The sequence below is a fragment of the Jatropha curcas genome, chromosome 3, assembly GCF_041381405.1.
Source record: "Jatropha curcas cultivar XTBG-Jc1 chromosome 3, XTBG_Jcur_1.0, whole genome shotgun sequence".
Taxonomy (NCBI): domain Eukaryota; kingdom Viridiplantae; phylum Streptophyta; class Magnoliopsida; order Malpighiales; family Euphorbiaceae; genus Jatropha; species Jatropha curcas.
In genome coordinates this window covers 2,692,400-2,708,915 of record NC_143153.1, presented here as the reverse complement: position 1 = coordinate 2,708,915, position 16,516 = coordinate 2,692,400, and the positions used below count along the sequence as shown (strand labels likewise).

General features: G+C 31.0%; 4 protein-coding genes across 7 annotated transcripts; 1 reads left to right on the top strand and 3 right to left on the bottom strand.

Annotated features, from left to right (window-relative positions):
- Positions 1-325: 325 nt before the first annotated feature.
- RIC7 (ROP-interactive CRIB motif-containing protein 7) lies at positions 326-2,176 on the top strand. Its single transcript, XM_012229886.4, has one exon. It carries the CDS (start codon positions 404-406, stop codon positions 1,916-1,918), a length of 1,515 nt encoding a protein of 504 aa, XP_012085276.3. The 5' UTR covers positions 326-403; the 3' UTR covers positions 1,919-2,176.
- A 434-nt stretch (positions 2,177-2,610) lies between these two features.
- Positions 2,611-4,326, bottom strand: LOC105644954 (uncharacterized). Its single transcript, XM_012230462.4, has 5 exons — positions 4,067-4,326; positions 3,811-3,973; positions 3,439-3,539; positions 3,282-3,357; positions 2,611-3,176 (listed from the first exon to the last, which is right to left on the bottom strand). The coding sequence occupies exons 2-5, from the start codon at positions 3,872-3,874 to the stop codon at positions 2,722-2,724; spliced, it is 696 nt and encodes a 231-aa protein (XP_012085852.2). The 5' UTR covers positions 3,875-3,973; positions 4,067-4,326; the 3' UTR covers positions 2,611-2,721.
- Positions 4,327-5,567: 1,241 nt separating this feature from the next.
- On the bottom strand, positions 5,568-7,624 carry LOC105644510 (glycolipid transfer protein 1). Its single transcript, XM_012229887.4, has 6 exons — positions 7,486-7,624; positions 7,340-7,395; positions 6,863-6,993; positions 6,646-6,781; positions 6,293-6,424; positions 5,568-5,778 (listed from the first exon to the last, which is right to left on the bottom strand). The coding sequence occupies exons 1-6, from the start codon at positions 7,622-7,624 to the stop codon at positions 5,746-5,748; spliced, it is 627 nt and encodes a 208-aa protein (XP_012085277.3). The 3' UTR covers positions 5,568-5,745.
- A 2,066-nt stretch (positions 7,625-9,690) lies between these two features.
- LOC105644511 (uncharacterized) lies at positions 9,691-16,194 on the bottom strand. Of its 4 annotated transcripts, none has more exons than XM_037641882.2 (12): positions 16,163-16,194; positions 15,330-15,476; positions 14,758-14,853; positions 14,371-14,474; positions 13,556-13,758; positions 12,982-13,104; positions 12,815-12,903; positions 12,006-12,111; positions 11,226-11,323; positions 10,262-10,519; positions 10,033-10,116; positions 9,691-9,946 (listed from the first exon to the last, which is right to left on the bottom strand). In XM_037641882.2, the coding sequence occupies exons 2-12, from the start codon at positions 15,444-15,446 to the stop codon at positions 9,920-9,922; spliced, it is 1,305 nt and encodes a 434-aa protein (XP_037497810.1). In that variant the 5' UTR covers positions 15,447-15,476; positions 16,163-16,194; the 3' UTR covers positions 9,691-9,919. The 4 variants fall into 4 exon arrangements, with proteins under 4 accessions (XP_037497810.1, XP_089575848.1, XP_020539280.1 ...); XM_089719722.1 differs by lacking the exon at positions 16,163-16,194 and adding an exon at positions 15,862-16,153 and having other exon boundaries at positions 12,046-12,111; positions 12,811-12,903; XM_020683621.3 differs by lacking the exon at positions 16,163-16,194 and adding an exon at positions 15,862-16,153 and having other exon boundaries at positions 12,046-12,097.
- Positions 16,195-16,516: the final 322 nt, after the last annotated feature.

Here is a 16,516-nt window from a genome sequence, read left to right as displayed (position 1 = left end):
AAAAATTTACTTAGTATAAGTAAATTTTTTAAAAATAAAAATAATATTAGTTAAATATCATTAATCATTGAAAAATTTTAAAATTTTATAAAATAAATTATTATTGGAATCAAATTAGAAATATAAATAGCTCTTTACAAGCCCCACAACACTGACTGCTAACTAGAATAATATGATTAAAAAAATGATGAAATGAAACGACAATAAAGAAAACAAAGGAGGAGGCAGTATCAAGACCATCATTTCTACTTCTGAAAACTGATAAAGTTGATTAGATTAATCATATAATAGCTTTATGGTCCATGGGTATTTTCCACTCCAAAACGAGTCTCCCAGAAAAGAAAAGGCTACTTTAGTAATTACACACTCTCTGCAACAAAACCATATAGCAAGCAACAGACTGATGTGTAGTACAATGACCTCCAACCAACTACCCACCAGTACCACTCTCTATACTCAATATCCTTCTCTCTCGCACATACCCATTTGCCTCTTACCTTCAATGGCTAAATTATCTTCTTTCTCCACTTTCCTTTTCTTTATAACTCTTGTTTATTTTCTTGCCGTTTCGCACCAGCAACCTCTTCTCAACTCGGCCGAACAAGAATCAGTGTATGAAGTTCTCTCCTCCATCAACTCCGCCATTCCTTGGCGTACTCTCTTTCCAGATGACCTCTGCCTCTCGGCTCCACATGGTGTCGTTTGTGACTACTTTGTTGAACAACAAAACTCTAGAAACGTTTCTTCTTCTACCGATCCTGTTGAAACTGCTCATATCACAGAGCTTAGTTTTGGATATGTCTCTGATTATACACCAAACCCACCTTGTTCTCCTAACTCTACTCTTAACCCTCTTCTTTTCACCTCCTTTAAGTTTCTTCGCAAGCTGTTTTTCTACAAGTGCTTCACAGAAACTCCGGTTTCGGTACCGAACGTTTCTTTGTCGAGTTTTGGGGCTACTCTTGAGGAGCTTGTGTTTATTGAAAACCCCGCATTCATTGGGTCTCTTAGTGGCATTATTGGTAATTTTACTAATTTAAGGAGACTGGTTTTGACTGGAAATGGGGTTTATGGTAATATTCCTGACGTGATTGGTGATTTGTTGAGTATGGAAGAGATTACACTTTCAAGAAACCAGTTGGCTGGTGGAGTTCCATCTAGTTTAGCAAAGTTGAAGAAACTGAGAGTTTTAGATTTGAGTCAAAACCATTTTGACGGAACTGTCCCTGAGTCCATAGGCAATTTGTCTCAGATTTTGAAGCTTGATTTGAGCTCTAATGGGTTTTTTGGTAAAATTCCACACAGTTTGGTTAACTTACAGAGCTTGGAGTTTTTAGACTTGAGTTTTAACCACTTTGGTAATGTTGGAGTTCCTCTGTTCTTAGGTGAGATGCCAAGATTGAGAGAAATTTATCTGAGTGGGAATTTACTAGGAGGGCATATACCAGAAATATGGGAAAAGCTTGGGGGTATTTCTGGAATAGGGTTTTCCAACATGGGTCTGGTTGGGAAAATCCCATCTTCTATGGGGGTACATTTGAGGAATTTGTGCTATCTAAGGCTTGATAACAACAATCTTGAAGGGAAAGTGCCAGAGGAATTAGGGTTTTTGGAGTTTGTGAATGAAATCAATTTGGAGAACAACAATTTGAGTGGTAAAATTCCATTTACTGCTAATTTTACCGCTAAGATAGGTGAAAAGCTGAAATTAAAGGGTAATTCAAGACTTTGTGTTGATCAAGATCTTGGCAACTTGGGCCAATTACACTTTTGCAACAAATCAAAAATTGCCAATTCTGCCCTTTTCAAACAAAGTAATACCAATTCTGCCTCTTCTTTGTCACCAGTATTGCAGGTGCTATCATCTTTTTCATATGGGTTGCTTATTTTAGGTTCTTACTTTTGTTTGCTTTGGTGATTTGATAAAAAAAAAAAACGTTGAACAGTGGCTAACAGAAACAACAGGTTTTATATACTCTTTTGTAACTCTGGATAGGAATTTTTTGGGGTTTAGATCGGAAAATGGTGGGATTGGGTTGAATATGTAATTATTTAGGGCTTTTCCGGATGAAATTGAAAAATCATACATTGTGAACTTTATTGCTGCTTTTTGATTTTTAATCTAAATTGGATTTCTGAAGTTAAATTGAGAGGAGGTAATGGTGGTTTCTTGATATTCTTTTTCATTTTTTTTTTAATTCTGTATTCCAAGTCTACTGGCTTTAACTTATCCGAATTTGGCGCCAGGTAGACCCACAGGTAAAAACATTGCCTTCCCGAGTGCTCTTTTTTTTTTTTTTTTTTTTTTGAGTGCAAATTCTTTGTTCTTCACACTTATTCACATGATGCAAACACAGGTAAAGATATTTATAATACATTTTTCTATGATAATGAAAAGATCACATTTACATGTTAATAGAATGACTTTCAATACTTCTAAGCTGAAATATGGTAAGATTATACCATATAAGACTCTTCTTTACAAGGGAAAAAAAAGGGAAAAAAAAAAGATTTGGTACCAACAGGTTTGTGTACCATAAGACAGTTTTCCATGAAGAGGAAAAAATAATGAAAAATACAAAAAAAAAAAAAAAATTGAACTCTCATTGGTTCAACTAAAAAAAGTTCTAGCTACTGGTATAACAAATTTTTAAAAATTACACGCATAGGTCTCTGTCTCTGTCTGTCTGTCTGTCTTTCTCTCTCTCTCTCTCTCTCTCTCTAAGATACTTCAGTAAATCCATTTTCTGCCTCATCTTCTTCTAAAGCACTTAAAGTGGAAGCAGTTTCACAGTTATCAATGCTAAGAGATTGGGATACAGCTTCAGATCCACAATCCACTTCTTGAGCTTGTGCTTTTGATCGAGACGATTTTCCAGATGCGTCTTTGGATTTCTTTCTCCTAGCTTTTTTGGGCAAGTCAGATGGGTTAGACGACGAGTCGCCGCCGAGACTTCCATCCTTTTGCCGGGATGACGTTTTGCCGTCGGCCAAGTCCTTTGCTCCACTTCTTGAAGATTTCCTTGATTTCTTTTCTGATTTTTCCGATTTTTCCTTGGTCGGAGAGTCACCTATTCCTCCGGTTGATGAATGCCGTCTAGCTGACTTTGGCAAGTCCGGCAAATCCCTATCCCGACCTGTTTGTGATCCCCTTGAACCTCTTTGACTACTTGCATCTACCACACATTACTCATATAAATCAAATGATTTTATTCAGGCCGAATGGTTTCATTTATAATAGAAATTAGATTATTAGAATGCAAGAAAATGGATCATCATACCTTCAGAGGACCATTTTGCTGCATCATCTCCATTGGGTTTGGCTTCCCCATTGCCTTCACCTTTAAACTCATTCATCTAAATAGAATCTCTTTCAGACTTAAATCCCGAAAAAATGAAACCATTCACAACAATTTAAAATAAAATATGAACAATTACCCAGCTTGGCGAATTCACCGAAGGCCCATCCCATCCTATGTGAGCAACATGCTTTACATCTGTAGGATATCCAATCTGCATTTCGGGCTCTTTTTCATTATCTGCAAACAAGAAATGAAATAATTCAAGAAATCTAACAGTAAGTGTATATTCCATTTTAGAAAAAAAAAAAAAAAAAAAAAAATCCAGGTTTGAATCATCGTCTCTTGATATAAGAACAACAATTAAGCCCTAGTTGCAAACTAATTGGATTGGCTAGACAAATCATTTGTTTCGGATATGTGCTTTTGATGAAATTAATATTGGCTATATGAATCTCAGTCTCTTAATACCCAAAAAACATTAATAAATAAAGGAAGCTGAATTTCATACCAAAAATTTGAGAAATGTATCTTAGACCTTTTAAAAGGCCCTTCATCTTGTTGTTTGAGGCCATTATAGAAGTGCAAAATATTATGTGCTTGGCTTTATGAATTAAGTATTTCCTGAGAAGGATTTTGTGTGAATGGAATTGATAAATTCAAGTACTTCAATTCTGAAACAGAAGAAAACAATGTTGACAGTCAGAAACATTGTTTGCAAATTCTATTTAATGATGAAAATTTTTTTAAAAGTTACAAAAGAAAACCTGCTTTGATAATGCAGAGCATGAAAATCAAACTACATTTCTTGATAATAAACGGAGCTAATTATTGTTTTTTCCCTAAAGAAAAATTGCTTTTTGGGTATTTTTTTGAAAGTGTAAAGATCAAAAACACGAAAACTGTTTTTGACAAATGTGTAAAAAGTTGGATGGTGAAGAGAAAAGGGAAGCATTAAGAGGGAAATTGCTGTTTAAAGCAAAACTAACGTCCATTAATAATTGGAAGCCAAAAATGGTTGGAAGTTTTGGGTCTGAGAATGAAAAGAGGGAATGTATAGTCTTCAATGCCTAAATTTAGGAAGCTAAGTCTTCTAATTATGAACCAAAAGGGTTTGGGTTGTTTTTGATGGCTCTGCATGCTTATGGACTCGATGGTTATTGCTTACTACTCGGATCAAAATAATGAATTTCCTATTTCAATTTCTTGGTTTTACATCTCACAATGAAGGATAAGTATGAAATGTGAAATCAGAGCATTAGAGCAATCCTCCTTGTAACCTTTTGGTGCAAGCCTCCCAGTGTGAAAACAATGGGGTTTTGTAACTGAATTTCAAATTGAGAATTCCCATATATGGGTATAGAAGGATGAGAACATACTATTTTCTTGCATTTATTATTTTATTTTTTGGTTATATATTGGGCAAAAGTACTTGGTTATATTAGCATAATGTAATTAAAATTCCACTCCAGAAATCAATTTGAAGGGTGAGCATGATACTGTAAAACTGATCGAATCGATTTTTTCAAATGTTTAGTTCGGTTCCATTTTTAATAAAAAAAAAAAAAATCATAACCTTTTCAATTCAATTTAGTTTTTAGTATATGAAATTGAAAATATTTAAACATCAAACTCATTTAATTTTAAAATTAAATCAAAATCAAATTACCAAACTGGTTTATTTTGATTTAGTTTTTATTTTTTATAAAAATATAGTAATTTATTTGGTTTTTTAGTAGCTTGCTTAATTCAATTTAAATAGAATCAATTAAATGATTACCCTTAAATATTATAGTTTCAACTTTTGTCGATAAAGAGTGTTATGTTGAAATTTTTATTAAATTTTAATATTAGAAAATGTAAAAAAAAAAAACAACTATGGAAACAAATAATAAAACAACCTTTAAAATGTTTATTTCGATATGATCGAAAGGGGAAAAATATCGATTCACCCGTCCCAATACTTTCATTTTTAACGGTAAATAGTTTTGATACCACATAATTTTTTTTTAAAAAGAATTCTGACACCGCATAATTAAATAGGGTAATGTTAAAAAACTAGCCAAACACCACATAACTTATACACATGCTATTAATCTTTTTTTTTTTAAAAAAAAAAGTTTTGTGTCAATTTATGTATTGAATGTATATTAAATTTGTTTAACATATTCATAAACGACGGTTTGAAAGTTGAAAGCTAACATACAAGACATAAATCGGTTCATTTGTGAAAAGAACATTAAAATAATACCAAGAAATTGAAATTTCATTAGTGAAATACAATTTCTTTTGACAGTCAAAGATATATGTTTGTGATATATTAATTTGGATGTAGATAAGTTTATACAATCAAAGCAAACAAATAGATGGAAGTAGAGAAGACAAAAGAAAAAGAAAGAAAAGAAAAATGAAAAAAAAAAAATTCATTCGAGCAGCACAGCAGCTTTCAAGCTTTCATTTCGTCCAGCCCAACACTAGCCTGCAATAAAAATGTAATGTACTTAATTAGATTGTTTGACAATGTAAACTGATGCTCCGTTTGTTTTCACAAAATAATTTGAAGAAAAATATTTTTTATTGTTTAGGGCGTTTAGGAAAATAAGTCAATAGAAAATATTTTCCTGTTTAAAGACAAATTAAGTTATTTTTTAAGGAAAATAACTTTTCATTATCGAGAGAGTAAAACATTTTCTGAACATTGGCAAACATTATAAATCAAACATTTTCCTGCAAATTATTTTACGGAAACAAACGGAACCCACATATAGAATAATTGTAAAATTTTTAATGTCTAAATTTTTAAAATTTTATATTTTGGTATCTGATCAGAAGATTTTACATTCAAATATCTTAACAATAAATTTTTTTTTTATCTACATATAGATTGCCGGAAAACTAAGTAGGATGCCAGGTCCACTTATGCTTTGTTAAATTGCTAAGATGCTTTGATTAATAATATATAAACTCTACAACTAGTGTCTAATTGATCTTACCAAGAACTTGTGATTCTCTTCTAGAATAGGAGAGAAGTTGATGCAGAAATTTTCCATGTCAGAACTAATATCACCTTGACTACATATTACATCCATAAATTTTTTCCTATCAGGAGCAAGCTTCATGGCAACCTGCATTTTCACATTGCAAAGAATATGTTATATGTAGCAGGACAAGACAAAGCCGAAGACATATAAAGTCAATTAGATGTGATCTGGTTGGTCTTCTTATTAGTACGAGGAGTGAGAGATCCTCTCAATCACAAAAATGTTCATCAACAGTGTTATTTCGGCCAGTGGCCTCTTAATGAATCGAAAAAAAGCCAAAAATATAGAGATGAGAAGCAATTTACTGAGAAACCTGAACTAGCAAGCCAATTATGCCATTTCTTGAGTGTTTTGTTGTATGAATCAGTGCAAACTTGTGTCATATCCCAGTCTGGATGTGCTGATAAATTCCGAAACAATTCCACCAAGAAATCCATAGCCCTAAACAAAATCCCATTAATCACCAAAATCTCCCATTCCTTTTTAATTAATTAAGCTTAAAGTGGTTAATTATTTAATTACCTTGTTAGCCAAAGCAGACCATTTGTGCAGCTTGATGAACCTTTTGCTGTTTTAGAAGCAATCTCTAACTTAACTATACTGTACAAGAGATTGAATTGTGATGGGTTTGATGAATATTTGTTCTCCAATCTCTGCACAAGCAACAAAAGGGAGATTTTAAATTCAAATTCTAATTTCCAAAATTCATAAAAATTGATGCTTTCCCTTTTCATTATCATCCAGATTTGATTCAGGATTTGAAAATTATTTAGAATTTCAACTAAAATTTTAGATTATAAATTTGCTATATCGTAAATAATTAATTTACATCTGAATGACGATTAAAATTAGAAAATATTTATTCTTTATTTCATATTATTCAATGAATGAGAGAAATCCTAGGTTTGAATCCAGATTCTATCGATCAAGCTAACCTTCGAAATTAATGTATACATAATTTTTTTTTTTTTTTTAAATAGGAAGTAAGAATGATCGTACCGATATATTACCACCAATATCAGATTTTACTATTGCCATAGAGGAGCCAAAGTTATCTGAAAACATTTAAATAAATTAACAATATTATACAAGTATCACTGTAAACAAAAATCAGAAATGAAATAGTTTTTTTTATTATTTTTTACCTAAAACAGGTAATATTGTTTTGCATAAATCCAAGAAAGGCTTCGTTAGAATTTCTCCATCTTGAGACTTAACCTTTTGCATCCCTTCAAGAGAGGCAGTGAAAACTGTTCTTCTTTCCATTCTTGCACTGTATTGCATATAATACAAAAGAAATGTAAAGTAATTTTATGAAAGTAAAAATATTAATTTTTGAGGAGATTTAGTTTGAAATAATAAATAATTAATTAAAAATAAAATTGCAGATGGAAAATATATAAAAATAATGTGAAAATGGGAGATATATTTTAAAGGAGAAAATCTATAAAATGATAGAGGTGGGATTAACAAGAACCTGTATGTGAGATTGGAATTGCTCTCTCAGGCAGCCTTAAGAAAAGGAAAACCTTGATATGAATTGATGATAATCTTGTTCTTTTCGGATAATTGCTGATGCGGAAAGTATCGGAACGACAGCGTTTACTGTATTAATTATGTTAACTAATTAGCCAGGATTCCTCTTTGGAAGGGAGATTTAACCAAAAAAAAAAAAAAAAATGTAATTACCTATTCTATCCGACTCTTTGAGGGTTTCTTTCTTATAATTATTTGACTCAGCTTCCATAAATTAAAAAAAAATATTTAATGTGTTCTTAATTATAATAAACTAGCTAACTATTAAATTTCTTTCTAATTATTAATTATCATGTTGAAGACCTTTTTCTAATTATTAACAAAATTTCTTATTATCTTAAATTTTATTGGATTTTATTTTTCATTTGTATGCTTTTAGTATTTTGAAATAAAAATAGAAAATATATATTGAAAATTTTTCATCTGAACATCAAAATTAAAACAAACATAGAATAAGGGATGTCTCAATAAATTTTCTCACTTCAGTAGAATGTGTGATTGGGAACAAAAGTGATGTTTAAACAAGTAAAGATTAACCCTTTAGAGTAACTGCAATTTTCTTTTCATGTGAAATAAAATTCTCATATTCATCGATAAAGTTATATTTAAATTTTAAAAATTACAAAAATGTCTTTTGAAATTTCAATAATTGAAGGTCATATTATAAATTCATCTTTTATTTTTTTTTTTTGAAGAAAAAAAAAAAGAAAGTCCACAATCTTTAAGGCTAACCACGAGTCTAGTTCAAATTGAATTGAATCAAATCAATTTTAAATTAGATTAAAACCGAGGATTGAGTCTAGTTAGAATTGAAAGCAATTCAATTGAAAGCGATCCGAAATGGCCGATTTACTGAACTAAATCTTCAATTCAATGAACCAATTAGTGGCGTGTTCAACAGTAGCATTTAATGTTTTGAACTAGTCAAAAAACTATTTCTCTAAATTATTGTGTTTGGTAACTTGATATATAAAATATGTTCGGCAATTTTAGCTGTTTTAGTAGCTGTTAGTTGTTTTACTAGTGATTAACTCTGAAATATTAGCTGTTAGTAGTTAACGGATTATATAGTGGTTTAGAATAAAAGTGTTCAGTACAAATAATTGTTTAATTGGCTATTTAATATAAAACGACAAAAAAAAACGGTATGAAAGCAAGGGACAAGGTAAAAATAAGTGATGAAACGAAACTGTGCTATGGTAAATATTGTATTACAAAACACTATAATTAATGAAGACAATGTTTCAACCTTATCAAAACACTAAACATTACTTTAAACGCACTTGCTGGACAAGACCATAGTATGAAGTGTTTCTAACATTATCTTATTTAACGTTTAGCCATTTCACTTTTTTTACTAATTTTTTTTACAATTTATCCTTATACTTAATTAATATAAAATTCTTTTGTTATCACATTATTTATTTTATTATCTTTATATTTGTCTTATTTATATTTGGTAGTAAAAGAAAAAAAAAATGTTATTTATATATTTGTATTTAAACTTAAACAAATATTAAAATTAATAATGTTGAAAATATCGAAAATTTCCCATTTTATTAATAAAATAGTGATCATTTCAATATCATTTTTTGTCATTTTAAATTTATTGTCAATTAAATAGCTATTTTTATCAAATACTTTCGTTTTAAACCACTGTTTAAACAGCTAATAGCTAGCCGTTAACATCTACTAGCTAACAGCTATTAAAACAGCTAATATTACCGAACAGGTCCTAGATCTATATTGCTCTTAAATTAAAGCTGGTCCAGCAGTAGAATATTTACCTAACTCTCCTTTCGAAGTTTGCAATATGCCAAATATATGCACAACCATGTCATATCAGAAATCTTACACACATTGTATCAGCTTCAAATTTTTTACAACGAAAGAATTTGAAAAATAAATGAATAAATAATTAGAAGAGGAAAAATGAGAGACAAAGGAAGAGGTGGTACTACAACAAGGAGTATAAAAATATCATTTGGAACCTAAGACGGCCAATTTGTATGCATTGCAAACATTGGAAAATTTTTCGGTTTATTATTGTTGTTCGGTCGGCTTTTTGGCCTGCAAGCAAGAAGCAATAGTTTAACATTCTGAGTGTAATATCATAAAAAGCCAAGATATGCAAGAATGATAGAACATAGCTTTACCTTGCTCAGGTACTTTTTATGAATCTTCAGTGCCTCATCACAAACCTTTTTAGCATCCAAGTTTCCGGTAGTATCGCCCAATATCTGCAGAAAAAGTCCATCGAAGATGAATGCGACAGGATGTGCAATTATTTTTCTCTCTCCTTTTTCTTTAAAGTAATGCATATTCAAGATATATATATATATAGAGAGAGAGAGAGAGATAGAGAGAGAGAGAGAGAGAGATTACCTGGACAACATCATCTAGGCCCTTAGCTTCCTTCAAAATTTTCTTGTTTTTCGTCTCAAGAACGCTTGCAACGAGAAAAACAGCAAGTGCACTATGTTGTTCTGCACCTGCAGTCTCCACATTTTTCCTCTCAAATTTGCCACATTGCTTTAGCAGCTTCTCATCTAACTCAGGTGCGTTGGTATTATCTGTAGCATCAGTACTAGGCTCCTCATATAAGGAGAAGATATTTGGATTGTACTCCATGGCCCACATCAACTGAAACCAATCTATATTACTGTCTTAAAATAAGATCAACTATAAAGGGTTGCAAGTTAGACTTAAACAAACCAATTATAGTAGATTAAACCATAAATTTTTATCACAATGATTCCTGCATAAAGTGGCTTTCCATGGAGTCTTTTCTTTTGTCAAGATTTTGAACTCCTAATCCTTATGAATCTTAACACTATAAATCTTAGGCTTTTTATTAATGTCTAAGGACTTTAAAGTTCATCATTCTTTATTGTTTAAGAATTCAAATTCTTACTTTCTAGATTTGGAATTTCATAGTTCTTTGTATATTTGGAGTTACCTAAGAATTGGATGAGAATTAGGGATGATTAATTTACAAATTTTATAAAACAATGAGACTTTATAGGACAAACTTATTTTTTGTATAATTACAGTATACTTTATAGAAAGCAGCATTTCAAGTAAAAAGCAGCATTTAACTTAAAATTATAAGGGAAGGCATAAAAAAATCCATAAAAAACAATCAATTCCCATATTCATGCTATCTTGCCTTTCCCGATTTTTAGATTTTTATTAGATCTTCAATATTAGCATAACTCATCTAAAGAGCAACATAAATTTTACAAGTCTTGAGACTCATTAGTTCTAATCTCTAAATCCCTAGCAAAAGAGCATGCTCTTATGAATTTATGAGAGAATTTTGAATATATACAATAAAATCCTTTCTTACCTCCCAAAGGTACAATGCATCCACAAAGGTGAACTCTCTTCGAAAAAGTACCATCAACATGCGAAATGCAAACAAATATTCGCCACCATCAAGCTCCTCTGCCAAATATAAAGAGAGGTTTTGGTTTATCAAGAAGGGCCTCTTTTTAATTTGGTGCATGTGAAAACCCAAGAAACTGTGAATTTAACTCGAATTATCTCTCATCTCTATTGTGCCCTGGGCTTGTTGTTGCCACCCACTTTGATAAGTTGGTGACAATACTCTAATTGTAATTTCAGCATACTTTTCTTTATTAGAAACTCAAACACAAACTTAGAACCTAGGTGACAAAGCTACAGGAGCTAATGGGTTATGAGAAGATACAGGGTCTGTAAAGGCAATGTAGGATAGAGAGATTGAATGAGCCTTAAAGAAGAATATATTTAACAGTCTATCTCCACAGAAGCCAATGAGAGAAAAAAAAGAATAAGCTTCGATATCGTAATAGAAACCCAAGCCCAACTTTAAAATTTATAAGTCAAAATTAGAGAGGTTTATAGGTTAAAAGAAGGTCTTGAGAGTTTCACACAAGTAACATTAGATAGAGAGATTGGATAGACTTTTTAGAAGAATATTTTTAAATTCTTCAACTCAAGCTTCCAATTTTACCAAATAGATATTTTGGCTAGCTCCTTCAGATGATATATCAAAATGGTATCAGATATAACAACCAAGTCCATAACACCTTAAGTAAAACATATAGCCTCAATCCATTTAAAATTTAGGAATTAGAACAAATACCAAGGTGCTGATGAAGCTTTGGATCGACAGTTTTAATTACTTGTGAGAGTGTAGTTAGCTGAGTTTGCACCCCGATTGAAGTTGCACTGCACCTGAAGTTTTCTCTCTGTTACAAGAGTAATAAAACATAAAAAGCAAGAAGTGAAACAAATTTTGCAGATGCAACCACGAGGATTAATCATGTACTTAGCATCACTAATTTGAATTAATTTTTTTAAACATGGAAAGCAGAATTATTGTTATGAAAAAAAAAAAAGGCAACATGACGACTGAAATCTAGGTACTAACTACAAGAACTCAAAACAGTCACACAATTATAGATCCAAAATGGTGATCCATATTTCAGTATCTTCCTTACTTGAAAAGCAAACGAGTAATCCTCAACGCCTCAATATAAAATAATAATAATAATATAAAAACTAATTTAATAGAAAATATATTTAATAATAATAATACATTTAATATAAAATATAAATTTAATATAATATATAATATAAAATATATATTAATATAATTAATAATAACATTTTAATATAATATTTAATATAAGTAGATTACTTATTTATTATATTTCTTTAATCTTTATTATATTTATTTCTTTAATATATTATTATATAGTTGGTTTCTTGATTATCTAGGAACATAAGTAAATAATGCATCTGATTACGAGGAGAAGAACCATGTAAAGCATTTGCATTAAAATCCATATCAATCGCTAACATAAGCTAATTCCATGGAGAAGAACAAAGAGCCACTGGTTTACTTTCATGTCTATAATCGCTTCAACTATGTCATGATAAATTACCTACCAGTCTCCGCATCGCACGATGAAAACACCAAAAGGCATCTGCTTCATTTTCGAGAAGAATCACCATTGGAGAACAAATATCATTCATTCCTGGCAGGAAATATACATGTCTGAGCATAAATATTACTTCCGATTGACAGCAATATCATGCAATTCACTGTAATTCACCTTGGACGTAACCGATATCATTATCCAACCATGCATAAACCGCAAGAATGTCCCAAAGTTTTGCCTGGTTAGTCTCACTCTCATAAAAGATAAGTGTTCGGTCTGTGCGAACAACATCCAGACCTACAAGAAAAAAAATTCACCTAGCTACATCAAGCTCTGCCATAAATAACAAATGAATAAATAAATATTTGAGGGAGGTAAACAGAGTTCAATCCTATGTCACAAGTACACTTTCAATTTAGCAGATTTTTCATGATAGGCATTATTTTAGGCAGCAAATTTTGGCACCCTTGTTACAGCTCTGTACTTATCAGAAATGCAAGTTGTGAAGTCTCATGGTAAAAAGAATATGCCAAATTGATTTGCTCTACAAACAGTAAGTCATTATCAAGAACCAGCTTCACAAGTAGTCTACTAGCTTCCAAATTGTGGATCAAAAGGAAATTTACTCATCATAGTGGAGTGTGGTCACAATAAGGAACATGTAGCACATTACTTTCCACAAAGCCAACTAAAAGGAAACAGAAAATCAACTAAGTTATAAATCAGAGATTTTCTGCTATATACATACCAATTTGATGTAAGAAAAGCATCCATTGAATCACTTTCTTGTCTGAAACAGCATTATTTACATGCCCTCCTTGATCATTGTTTGTCGAAGGATCAATTATTGGTTGGCCATCATCAGTAATGATGGGCGTTGTAATAAACTTTCCACTACCAATAACTGGAACCATATTTTGACATTCGGTTTTCCATGAGCTGTACTGCTCCCTAAGAAGTAACGTCAATGTGATAAACTAAATCGCCTGTTCAAATTAAGAAAGAGAGGGAAAAAAATAGAGGAAAATAATTCTTTTTCACAAATGCAATTAAGATGTTTATACTTTGAACAATAGAAGTATGAATAAGGAGTAACCAGGTGACAGTGAGATTAACAAAACCCACCTGAGGCCCATGAATGGGGGAACACACAAGACAATTTAACGTTGTCTAGGAAGATATTGATCTCATAGTTAAAAAAACCATGGGCATAACTTAGAAAGAAACAGTTTCATGATTAAATTGGCCCTGAAAATTGATTTCTAGGAGACATAACAAGTGGTTTTTTGTGAGTTTGTATCGAGAAAGATAGGTTCATCATGATTTATATAAAAAAAAAAATATTGGAAGTAATAGTAATAGCAGGGATTTGACACAAAGGAAGCCAGAAGTCATGTAATGTAATTTAATTTTAGTTGAGTTTACATTTTGTTACAATAAGGTATTCATACATAATATACTTAGCTATGATGAACACATTATCATTAGGAGGATAAAAAAATTCTTAGGTAATTACATTTAATATTTGTGTAGGTTAAATTATTATGTGAATGAAAACATTACCTCCTCTTCTGTCTAAGCTGATTTCGTTCTTCAAATGTGCTATTAGGATCATAGCACCCTAACAAGAACTCCCAGACTAACCCTTTAATTGCAGGATGAACACCCTAACATGAAAAACCAATTACCAATTGAACACTCCACCTTCCATATATCAGTTCTGACTTAGAACACATAGAGAAGCAAAAAGCATTCAAAAGATGAATCACTTCAATACAGAAGTGAAGAAATGGCAGTAAGCTTAAAAATAGAAAAACAGAAAAAAGAAAGAGACATTTAAGTAATAACTGGAAAAATAGAAAATTATAACAAGAGATGTGTAGGCTAGTCACAAAAGCAGCTTTTCTATACAAATCAAAACAAGGCAATAATAAACATGAAACAGCATACCCCTCTTTGAATCCGTCTAAGCACTTTTGCAATATCCAAATGACCATCTTCGGAGAATGCAGCATGCCACCTTCTAGCACTTAGAGTTTTCCCAGCCTGTGAAAATAGATTATTTTAAATACAGAAACCGTAATTCATAAGACCACTTATCCAATCAAAGCATCTACAATGACAAAGCTATGAAAAAAGTATTAAATGCACGTGTTAACTAAAACCCAGCTGTTTAACCACAAAACGTGGTAGAACAAGACCTTATAACTTTCAAAATGATAAGTCCCAACAATTCCTCATTCAATTGATTTCTACCAGATAAGAATGCAAATAAGAGGATATTCCATCATTTTAACATAAAAGAAATGTTTTTCTCCATTCCTTTTTCTAGTTTCACGAATCAAAATTCATAAGAGTAAGTTTCAAACTTTCAATCAACATATAATCTCCAGTCAGTCGAATAAAATACAGCAAAACGTCATATGAGCAAAGTGAGCAAAAATCGTAACATAAGCAACCATAAGCAATCGGCATTGAAAAAGGAGAAGACATTAATTTGATGCATGCAGATAAATGCGTACTCTAGGCTTGAAACGGGTCTTGGGAGCTTCTTCTTGACATTCTGTTCGGATCGGATAAAATGCCCCAACCTCCTCCCCACCTTCAGGTTTTTTCATAAATACTCCGCAGCCAACCATCCAAACTAATCACTTTACTCGCTGCCAAAGCTAACAAAAACCAAAACCCATAAAGAATTCTATTAAATGGGCATTTTCCAAAAAGCAAGACGAAACAGATTCCTATCAGCTAACAAAAATCAAAAGCCATAAATAATTCCATTAAATGGGCATTTTACAAAAAGAAAAACGAAAAAATTCCTATCACCATCAACGAATAACATTCGTTTTTTTTTTTTTTCTTCTCCAATTGGAAAGGTTTTTGCAATTCTATTATCGAATAATATATAAATTACTAACAACCCAGAAATATTTTCAAACAGAAACCTTTAATCGTGAATCCAAAACGAAGGAAAAAAATTGAACAAAGATCTATCATTTCCTACAATGTGTGTCATCAAAAAACCAAAACACATGCGCGTGATTTTGTGTTTACCTTATTGAAGAAAATGATATGAGCTAATAAAAATTGCGTAAAGTTCCTTAATTCAAAAAAAGCATCAACCGATTCTATAACAAAGTTTTTCAATGGAGATTTCTTCAGAATGAGGGGAAGAATTGCAGAGATGGAGAGAAAAGCATGAGCGAGTGAAACGCGTTCGAGCTTTAATAATTATTTGATTAGATTAGACTATGGTCATGAAATGACAACGGTGAATTGTTTTTTTTGGACAGAGTTTGAAAAATTATTGAAATTTCATAATAGTATTTCTTTGTTTTCCATTCGAGACTCATACTTTGGTGTCTGAGGCGGCAATGTCCATACTTAGTTCCTCGTTCCAAATGATGCTTTTTTTTAATATATATATATATATATATATATATATATATATATATATATATGTATATATATATTATCTTTTTAAAATTAAATGAAATAATAGTTGATGAAAATAAATGTAAAAGAATATTTAATTTATTTTTCAACAAATTATTAATTCATTCAAAATTCAAGAATAAAATGATAAATTATTTTGAATTGGATTACATTTACAAATTAAATTTTATAATAAATTTATTTATGATATTTATTTCAATGGTTTGGTGATGGCAAAAAGAATTAATAATGATTAAATAAACTTAGAATAATT